Raw genomic sequence first — 11,003 nt, 5'->3', positions numbered from 1 at the left:
ATCCTCTTGACCACCTTTTGCCGTTTCCTTGGTTTCTCCTTCGGTCTGTGGACGTTGATTCTGCCTTTCTTGGTGATGATTTTTTCCTCGTATTTCTTCTTTTCAATTCCTCTTGCTTCCGTTGTCTGGCAGCTTCTTTTCGAGCTCTCAGCACTTCAGGATTTTCAATGAAATTTTGGCAGTCGTGTTGCTCTGTCAAATTTCTTTTTTTACTAATTTATATTTTAATGTCATGTCGACATTGCGTCAAATTTGTACCTTTTATTGTGTTTCATTTTTAATGTCATACGCTTATCAAGTTTGTGTTTTTACGAGTTATATGGCTTTATGATGTATACTACAATAGATTAAAGTGATTAAATATATTGTATGGGTAATTTTTTTTTCAAACGTCTGATAAGGACAGAGAAACAACCTGGATTACAAACGAATCAATGCAAAAACGTTGTGTTTGAATCTGTCATTGTTTTTTGTAGCTTTGTCAAATATCTGATTTCAAAGCTTTTCTTCATGTCGACGCCGTTATCGTGTAATTAGGCGGGGCAAACAAACTCAGTGAAGCGGATTTCTTTTATGTTCTCCAGAAAGAGGAATTAGTTCCCAGACACAGCTTAGGTAGCAGACGTTTTGGTGCTCAAGGACATTTGCCTTCTAATTGCGCAGTTGACTACAGTCAAAGTTCATCGCAGTTTAGTGGAGGCTATTTACGCGGACGACGCCAAAGATAGTAATAAATCTGGTGACTAATAGAACTCAAACAAAGAAAGAGACGCGCCACAAATGTTTCTTTGGCGATAAGCTATTAAATAAAGATTACTTTAAACTGCTTCCAAAGACACTTGTGTTTGTATATCAGTATGTTACAAGCCTTTTTATTTGTGCTTACATCGCAAGAAAAGTTGCAAGATTCTATTTTGGGGATTTAAGAAAACGAAAATACTGGCGTATAACATTTTATTCGATAAAACACTTGTGTGCAATGTGTTTATCTTGTCAAGCACATTTAGAAAGGGCGCCGCAGTTTACCAGGGACACCAAAAAATGGTGTGGGTTTAGTTTTTAGTAATTGTCGACGTTGAGCAAATACGTTTCCAGTTTTGTGGGGGACTTTATGGTCTAATATGCGCGGGGAAAATATACACAGTCAAGTGGTTTCTAAATGTTCTCCAGAAAGAGGAACTATAGTTGCCAAACACAGCATAGGTGGCATTGGTTCTAGTGCTGCGGAAATTGACATTTTAATGGTACAGTTAACCACAGTTGAAGACAATCGCATCACAGTGGAGGATATTTATGAGGCAGTAACTTTCGTGTTTGAAAGAACATTCATAAACGCAGAATAGGCTTTGGGCAGAGAAAAGTCACAACACAACTGTTACATATATTTGAGGCTACTGATTTCACTTAAACTTTTGTTTTATGCTGTCATTGGGCATGTCAACAGCGTTTGTTTTAGTTTTGTCTTCAAATAAGATATATTAAGAAAGTGCGCTTATTCTCCTGCTGAAAGTCAATAATGGCCAACAATCAATGGGACGCCGACGACGATAGTGACAATTCCTACAGCGACCGCAATGAAGCTATGACCAAATTAGAGGAGATGGGCTTCAAAGAACCGAAGATAAGACAAGTTGCTAAGAACCTTGGTATAATAGTTAACGTTTTGCGATATGCTATTGATTAAGATAACTCTTTGCTCCTGCTGAAAAATTGCATCCTTGTGCACTCGCGCAAATTGCGCCAAAATACAAAAGGCATTGTCATTTGATAACAACTTTTATTTAACAGCAGTACGTCACAAATCGTTTTATTTGTGCCACGCATCAAGCCTGGTATAAACACCTCCTAATCAAACAGAAAAGCAACCGCTTTTCATCCCTTTGTTTCTTTTTATCTTGGGTCTGACGTTACAATGCTGCGAGTAAAGGCTGGCTGAAAACGGTTTAGCAAGGAATTATTTGCTAAAACTTGTGTAGCGTAACTCTAATCGTCTAGGCAAAGCAGAAACTGTCGAAGAATAAAGCACCAAAAATAAGATAGCATTGTGACCTCAGACCCAATGTAAACGCTTGTCAAAGTCCACAGGACATTTCACAATGTGAAACCTGATTGTCAGAGTTTTTATGCATGTTTATTTTATATTGCATTGTTGTATGACTTTAGCGATATTGAGGATGTCTGCAGATAAGCGAAACAACTGATGATTCGCATGATAGTTGATGACACAAATGTTTGTTGTGGGATGTCATAACACACATCATGTACCAGCAAACAAACTTTGCTCAGATAAATTAAATATTATATAGTCTAAAAAACATTACTGCGAATGCGCCATGCTGATGGTTTTACTGCTATACTTCGTTGTTTGTTTACGACAACAATTGAATATGCTACTGCGTGTACAGCAATAATGTGTTGTAAAGGCAATAGTAATATGGTTGCAGTATCGTTATTATTCAATATTTCCGTTTTTAATATTAGATTTCATACCAGGTGTTGATATCAACAACTCAACTTTACATAAACTCATTGAAGTGCTGAGTAATAGTGACATCGGATACATTCCAGGTTGGTGTTGAAGACAATACAATGAATTGAGTTTGCGTCAGAAACATTACCCGTAAGTTTAAGGAAGTCGTGACACTTTGGATCAAGTTGGTTCTGGGGTCAGCATTTATGACAAAACCCCATTTTGGTAATTCCGCAAGTAAAAACATTTAAGGTATTGGTGAAGACTTACGCAATGCTTCTATGTTTACATACAAATAAAAGGTTTGTCTTTTGGGGATAAACACAACGTACATTAATATTGCAAAGGACACTGCAACAAGCAGTATGTATCACCATGCATATTTCATTCCACATCGCAATGTTGAGTCGTAAGATGTGTTTGGTAAATTTGTATTTGTTTATCTTTTCTGTTGCCCTATATTTCAAAACTTTGTGGCTCGTTTTTTCAATTGGACATTTTTTTTATCATAGGTTCAGGTTCGCCAAGATTCGATGGCGGTCCACAACAATCCATGCCCCACAAAGCTGTACAAATTGTTTCACCACAAATTGGGGGGAGAGGGTATTGCATTAACCAACATGTAATCCAAACCATCTTCGAACATCGAGATGTAGTCAATACACCTGTTGCAATTTATTCCGTTGCCGGGGCTTTTCGACAAGGAAAATCTTTCATTTTAAACTTTTTTTTACGATTTATGTGGGCCAACAAAAAAGGAGCGGTACGTATTGTTTTTTTTTGTTACAACGATTATAGAAGAGTTCATACAACTTTTACCATTTAATCACAGACTAATAAATGGCTGGATGCGAAACAGGATGAACTCAACAAAGGATTCGTTTGGCGGGGAGGAGCAAATAAACATACTCAGGGAATATGGATTTGGGACGAACCGTTTTTCATCGAAACACCGAATGGAAAAGTAAAAATCTATACTGTGTCTAATTAGTCGCCTGAAGCATTAAACATAATATTTCTAGGATGTCTAGCTTTGTCTTACAGGTTCGTCTATCTATAGCATTTATATGTAACAGATGACTTCTAGTTTCGAGTATGGGGATCACAACCACATGTGTAGATGATTTCCTAGCGATCAATGCCTCTTTTAGTAATAGAATTATATACACGCACTACATAGACCAAAAACTTATTTTTCTTCATAGTAACGGGTTGATCGTGTTTCAAGCGAGTGTGTGAATATATGTATCAGTAAATGTTCTTTAAAGCACAACTGTTTCAATATTTTTGTTATTATTAATTTAAAGGTGGCACTGTTTCTAATGGACACCCAAGGGTCATTTGACCCAACGTGTAACGTAAAAGACTGCTCTGTTATATTTGGACTCAGTACTCTGATAAGTTCTGTCCAAATTTACAACGTGTCCAAGCAGTTGCAAGAAGACATTTTGCAGCATCTCCAGGTCAGTCCCTAGTTTTGTTTCTTCATCGGAGAAGCAACATGTCATTTATTTTGCAGCTTTTTACTGAATATGGAAAAATCGCCAAAAGAAATCCAAATCGTAGTGAAAAGCCGTTTCAGGTTGGTACACCTTGTTACATTCAACAAGTTTATACCATTTGGAAACAATTAGTTTTCGATTTTTCGGCCACCACGTAGCCTTTTATTTGGACATTGTAAAATTTTACAACTAATGGTGACACTGCGTTTTCATCGGACCACCAGGCAATAAAAAGTCCGCAGGCACCAATGAAATATAGTTACTCGTCTATATAGTCATTTATAGACACTTTAAACAACTTATAACTTATTGAATTTGCCTTTTGAGTCTTTTCTATTGCTAACTCAGACCAATCTGACCAACTAGAATTTTCGTGTAGGTACATCCTGCTTTTTGTTCTAATATCAAAGTAGCCTACATTGAAATGCATTTAAGGATTTGATGTTCCTTATTCGAGATTGGGCAGATCCTTCTTATACATATGACTTTAATGGCGGTAATAAAGTCTTACAAGATGTACTGCACACACAACTCGAACACAAAGATACAGAATCTGTTCGAAAACATCTGCTCGAATCCTTTGAACGAGTTTCGTGTTGTCTGATGCCTTATCCTGGCGAGAAAGTTGCTGTTAGAAGTGAAGAACAAAAAAACTTTCTTCGCTTAAAGGGTATGCGTGTGCTTTTTTATGCAAAATATATAAACATTAATATGTCACTTATTATACGCTTCAAGACATCGGAGAAAAGTTTTTGGGAGCAGTTGACATTTTGGTTCGTACACTCTTCTCTCCCAATAAAATTGTGTTGAAATGAATCAACAACAAAACTGTCACCGGAAAAGAGCTTGTTGATTACACTCTTGCATATTTTGAAGTGTTTGCCAGTGGAGATATGCCTGAAGTTGGCACCATTTTGCAGGTTAGTTCTCAAAACTTTGAATTAGGCTAAAAAATAAGCCTTAATATTTATATTTCTTTGATAAGTAAACTAACTTTTGTGGTGTTGCAAAGGCAACGGCCAAAGCTGCCATCTTGACTACTCTTCAGGAGTGCAAAGCTACATACAAGGATGAAATGAACAAGGTAGTTCTATGTGGTGTCATTTTTAATGGATTTATGTTACTGTGCAACAAAGTTCTTCATGTGTTTCTTTTAGAGATGTAAGGACAAGTTTATCGGTGAAAGAGACTTTAAGGAAACTCATATTGCTTGCCGGACAAAAGCGTTAAAAATATTTGACAAAAAACCCAAATTTGGGGGCGATGACTTTATTAAGCAATATCGAAGTAATTTGAAAGAGCTCATTGAACAGGAATTGGCTGTATTTGAACAAATCAATAAAACTCAAAAGGTTTGAAATAAGTTGTAACAATTTATGAATATTTGCGTTGCATTATTACGAGGTAACATCTTCTAATGCCTATCAAATGATTATTGATTGATTCCATTTCAATATCACACTGACGATTGATTGACACGAAAGTCAACAGATTTTAACTTTAGAAATACATTTTTGTATAAATTTAACAATTTTTAATGTCTATTCTGTACAAAGCAAGAAAACAACTATCATTTTAGGAACGAAGTAAATTTACGGCTCGAGAAGCTGCATCGGAAGCTGAGGAAATTTAAGTGAAGGGTCTTGATGATGTAAGTTACAGATTATATTTATATGTCTGGATACAAAATGTCCAATTGTGAATCGCTTTTTAGTGCAGCGGTGGTCAACACATGGACGAACAAACATTGAAGGAGATTTCTCAAACTTGCCGCCAAGAAGCTTTACAATTATACAAAGAAAAAACAGCCAAACTTCCACTAGAAATAATGGAAAAATATCGTGTAAAACTTCATGATTTGATCGCCCAAGCACTGAGGAGGTTCCAGGAAACCAATAATCACAAAAAGGTCAGGTACAATATACAAAGTATTTTGTTGTCAATATATGTTGTTTTTGTGGAAATTATTTTGTAATGCGATGTTTTGTATTATGCGCAGGAAGATTTGAGGCGTCATCTGGAAAAAGAATCCCTTGTGGCAATTCGAAAATATATTCAATTAATGGATGTTGTGAGTGATATTACACTGTTTTTTCTTGAAGTTTGTATCACGAGGTTTTGATACTGCTGTTTTAAACAAATGACATGTGTTGAATTTGCGATATACGTATGCTGTACGCATAATACTAAACCAAACCAAACTGTCTATTTCTCTTCATTTGGTGATAAATATCACAATGATCTTCATTACTGTTACTCTGTTGCGGTAATAACACTTTTTCTCGTATTATCTTTCATTGAATACGAAGTTAACAGCACAGTAAAAAGTTAAATAAAAAAGTATTGATTCTCCTAGAAATGTAACGATGTGGTGATGAGGAAAGACCAGTTTGATGAAGTCCATGAAATTGCCAAGACTGATGCTTTGAACGGTTTTGACTCCAACAGTGTTAAGTCATCACGCCTGAGCAAAGAAGAACGAGATCTCCTGGATTCGAGAATTGAAATAGAGAAAACAAGTTACAGAAGAGCCAACGACATGAACGAAGTAATCTTTATCCGATATATCTAAAATTTTGTGTTTGGTGGAGTGTTTATAACTTCGTCAAAATTTCAGAAATTTGCACAGACACAAACTCTAGAAGCAATGAAAGAAGCGAAAAGCATATATAAGTCCGCTATGGAAGAGGTATGTAATTATTTGTTATGTTATGTGGTGTGATGTCGCTACTTTCAGGTGTAGGATATTTACCTTTGCGCAATCCTGCGGAAACGTTTTTTTTGAAATGACGGAAACTTTACAACTAGACGATGTAGCTGCTGCGTATTTCTGCGTTATGTTGTTATAAGGCTTTAATGTTTTACTTGAAGTGGATAGAAACAGTATTTTACAATTCTTCAGGTGTGTGGTCATGGCTTTGTGGATGACAAAAATCTGAGAGAAGCACATGCTGACAGCAAGCAAAGTGCAATGGTTATCATTTCATCGCTCAAACATCACAAAGAAATTGGCTTCGTGCAAAAGTGCCTATCTCAATTTGATGAATTTATGGAAAATGAGTACGAAAAGATAAAAAGGAAAAACGAAAACCGTAAAGTTAGTTTGTTTTTTGTTTGAATCGATTTCATCCATGCGTACAGACATAAATTATGACCATAAAATTAAGTGAAGTCTCGGTTGATAATGTGATCTGGTTATGTCTGGTTTTTGGTGTGGTTTCGTGATGTGATTCGTTTTGCAGATAGATTGTTTGAATATGTTACATCAAAGAAAGATTGAAGTATACAAAAATTACACCAAAGAAGTTGACAAAGTGAGTTGAAATGATAGTAATTCTAATTTAAAAATTATTTAACATTGATGTTAAATACACTTTTCATGTGGAAAGTTCTTAAATAGCATTTTCCTTAATTTTGAAATTTTTGTGCCATTACTATTGTTTTTTCGTTAACGAATGCTTCGAAAAACTTTAAATTGTTGCAGGCAACAGCGAGATACGTGGATGAAAGTCGTCTAGACAGGTTGCATAGCAATGAAATGGAAAAAGCAATAAACGACTTCAGTGAAACTGACACAAATATTCCGAAACAAGATCGTGACAATGTACTGAAAGAGCTAAAATGTGACATCATTGATCATTACAAGTTGATCTGCGAAAAAAATGAAGAGCTTAAGGTTGGCAGCAATGAAAAGTCAAACGAATGATTAATATTTTTAGAAGTACAAACACCTGCCCCCTTCTTGGTATTTACAATCTACAATGACATTTAATTCAAAGTTTGTGAAAAAAGAAGTTTTTGCAATCATATTGAACCATAGCGTGTTGCTATTTCACAGATGCAAATGCAACAAACAGCGGAAAAAGTTCTGCAGGAAATTAAAGAGGGCTACATGAAGCACATGACCAACGTGAGACCGATTTGTTTTTGTTTGTGCAAATGTTAGGTTTGTTTCACTAGGTATTTTTTAATATGATTTCGGATTCCTATGCACAACTTTTTATGCTCTAAATTAGTGAATAACAACATAGTAGCGTTTTTTTTATCTGTGATTTTGTTTGTTCGATGTGCATTATTTAGGGAAATGCAATACTGCAGGTTGAATTTATTACCTAATACGGAGCCTAGTTCAATAATACACAAACACAAGTATAGCCAGATTTGGCATGTTGCCCAAAACCTTTACAATGTCGATTTTATCTAACATGAGGATCATTACTTCCAAAACCCTTTTTCTTAAATGCTACACAGTCGTGTTGCTTAAAACAAACAAGTGATATTTTCAAGCGCTGTGCGGTGAATGTCGATTTGTGGTTTTCTTTAGTTATGTGATGGGCAGTACGTTGACCCAGTGGCACTGGAAAAAGAAAATGATTCCTTGTGTCGGGATATTCAGAGCAAGATTAGGGAACACATTCCTGCCCCAGAAGTTGCCGATCGAATGTCAGACCAATTTCGGCAATACGCAAATGAAAGATTTCAATCCATTTCCCTCTTGAACGAAAAGAACAAAAATCTTTGGTACAAACAAGTTCTGCCTAAAATAGGCGAGGCTCTTCTCTATGGTGCAACAACATTTTTTACCAACCTAAGCCACCCAAAACGTTGGATTGTGGCCGGAATTTCAGGACTTTCTAGATTACTTACCAGCTTTCAGGACGACAAAGATGGTTCTTCACTTAAGCAAGATTGTGAAACTTTTCGGGACAAAAAATTTCCATTTCTTAGCATGCAACCTTCAGGTTCTGTTGATCCTCGTCCAAATCCTTCCCCTCCCCCAAGCCCTCCACCACCTTACACCAAATCAACCCCTAAAGAATGAAAAAATATAAGCGCACACCCTGTAGAAATAACGTTTGCAAGCCTTCTTATTTGCTTTGTTATTTTTTTTACATGTTACATGGAAAGCTTTGTGTACATTGAATAGGTGTATGTTATTTGCGTCCTTAGGACAAAAATACTGTTGTCGTTTAACTACTTTGCTACCTATGACACTTATATTGTTTACCAAATATTGCTTTAGTTGTGCGACCGTGGTTATGTAAACCCAGAAGATTTGGATCGTGCGCACGAGCAATGTAAATTGGAATTACTACGAAACATCCGTTTCCAATCGTTTGGTGAAGACATTTCATTCCAACGAACACAAACGTATGCAAAGGAAATGGAAGAAATGTTTGAAACAATAAAGAAAAACAACGAGGCAAAGAAAGGAGTTTGGGATTATGTTAAACAAGGGTGGAAGATTGTGCGAAGTCTTTTTTAACTGAATCTTTAAACCCTTTTCCTACTGCATTCCACGCTTCGTGCTTCTGCAAAAATGTAAAATCATTGACAATCCTACAACTAGGTTTGATTATATTGGATTTGCAAATAGTTGAATCAGAACTTTTACTAACTTGTCCCTTAAATGTGTATATTCGAAATCTGGCGTACTTTGACTCATGTGAACAAAACTGACACTTCGCTATAGCATTTTCTCTTTTTTATCACCAAACTTAATAATTTTGAAAACATTACGTTGATTATTGTATTTAGGAATGTACTGTGTATTATTACTATATTATTCGTAGCATTTGTAAATAAACCCGCATAGCAGCATGACAAAACCCTTTGTGTTATAAATTGGTGTCAGTATTAGAAAACAGGATTCCCAGGACAGGAATTGTTTACATAACCTCGAATTACATCTAAAAGGGTAACCTGAATTTATTGCGTCACATTTACATTTGGCAGTTGTGTGATTCCAAGTACATTGACCCCAATGACCTTGACAAGGCGCACGAGCAGTTGAAGACACAACTCAAGAATAATTTTGCTCAGCAAGCAGATGCAAATGAATATCCGTTTTGGAGAGAATTTCAAGAAATTTGCATGCAGGAACTGGACAATCTCTACAAAAACATACAAAAAAACAACGGTAAAAATAGGTGGATATGGGTACGTCGTATAGGTGGTGTAGTGGTAAAAGCTGCGCTTGGTGCTGCGGCTGGATTTTTTTCGGGGGGTTTTATAGGGGCGGGAATTGGATTTCTGGCCGGGATGTTTCGTGGCCTACAAACAAAATTAAGTGAATGACAAGTTTTAAATCGCTTTTCGATTGAGATGACTCATCTGAAAAATTTATACTTACACAATTTTCATTTAGAATAAGCAAGCGTAACCTTATCAGGCAATAATTTGACGTAGCCTATATCACGTGAAAAATAGATTTTAGACATTATTATTACCAAACATGCAATGGTTTGCTGCACTTAAGTCAAAAATAAAAAGGTTGTTACAGTGCATATTGTTTTCATTCACTGCCTGTTTTCTCAATGTTTATTTCTGTACTTGCAAATTTGCACTGATATCTGTGGTTTCTGCTTTAGTTTCACAATAGAAATATACTTGTTTATGATTACTGTAGCCTTGAAACTATAATTGTGTTGCTTTGTCAAAGTCCTGCCTTTTTTATCTATGCCGTCATTGCAGCAAACTTGCTCCTGAAAGTTTCAATGTGCCATATTTTATGCTATTCATTCTTACTCATGCAGTTTGTGTTCGCAAATAAAACTTATGAGGTCGCCAATTGCGTGGGTCATGTCTTTTCACAGATCGTCAAATATGAGGATGGACATGCACTGGACGTATATTTATTACAAAACATAGTCAATACAAAATGAACACACAGGGCTACATTTAAATGCAGATTTCAGTGCTAATAAAGTATTGTACTTAAACAAGGTAGTCTTACAATAACAAAAGCCTAAAATTTAGTGATGTGTTCTTAACAGCAATGATCTATTTGTTTTAGCAAAAATAATTTTTCATGTTTGAGTAACCTCTGAGCGTTATATAACGTTAAATAAGCCATATGAGAAATAAAGTATGAAATCATTTCGATGGAGGTACAATGCGACCAATGTGGTATGTCGCACAGGGACATAGTCCAATTCATACACAATAACATAACGAAACATAATTGGATGTTTGATGTCAAACATACCACTTAACTTTAAAGCAAACAAAGTGTCCCCTCTGCTTGCCTT

The 11,003-nt window shown here is 35.9% G+C and overlaps 2 protein-coding genes across 3 annotated transcripts; both read left to right on the top strand.

The window, feature by feature from the left end:
• Positions 1-1,448: 1,448 nt before the first annotated feature.
• LOC145898365 (atlastin-2-like) lies at positions 1,449-5,056 on the top strand. The gene is made up of 9 exons (XM_082986795.1): positions 1,449-1,646; positions 2,494-2,568; positions 2,983-3,233; positions 3,303-3,434; positions 3,778-3,933; positions 3,990-4,052; positions 4,408-4,642; positions 4,708-4,892; positions 4,985-5,056. The coding sequence occupies exons 1-8, from the start codon at positions 1,517-1,519 to the stop codon at positions 4,785-4,787; spliced, it is 1,122 nt and encodes a 373-aa protein (XP_082842921.1). The 5' UTR covers positions 1,449-1,516; the 3' UTR covers positions 4,788-4,892; positions 4,985-5,056.
• Positions 5,057-5,262: 206 nt separating this feature from the next.
• On the top strand, positions 5,263-9,687 carry LOC145898364 (uncharacterized). 2 transcript variants are annotated; one of them, XM_082986793.1, is made up of 11 exons: positions 5,263-5,324; positions 5,552-5,623; positions 5,687-5,881; positions 5,972-6,043; positions 6,329-6,520; positions 6,590-6,661; positions 6,875-7,069; positions 7,215-7,286; positions 7,457-7,648; positions 7,811-7,882; positions 8,996-9,687. In XM_082986793.1, exons 3-11 carry the CDS (start codon positions 5,705-5,707, stop codon positions 9,236-9,238), a joined length of 1,287 nt encoding a protein of 428 aa, XP_082842919.1. In that variant the 5' UTR covers positions 5,263-5,324; positions 5,552-5,623; positions 5,687-5,704; the 3' UTR covers positions 9,239-9,687. The 2 variants fall into 2 exon arrangements, with proteins under 2 accessions (XP_082842919.1, XP_082842918.1); XM_082986792.1 differs by having other exon boundaries at positions 8,297-9,137.
• The last annotated feature ends 1,316 nt before the right edge of the window (positions 9,688-11,003 follow it).

Source organism: Ascidia mentula, chromosome 4 (genome assembly GCF_947561715.1).
Source record: "Ascidia mentula chromosome 4, kaAscMent1.1, whole genome shotgun sequence".
Lineage (NCBI taxonomy): Eukaryota > Metazoa > Chordata > Ascidiacea > Phlebobranchia > Ascidiidae > Ascidia > Ascidia mentula.
The sequence above is the reverse complement of the archived record's forward strand: the minus strand, read 5'-3'. Positions and strand labels throughout refer to the sequence as shown.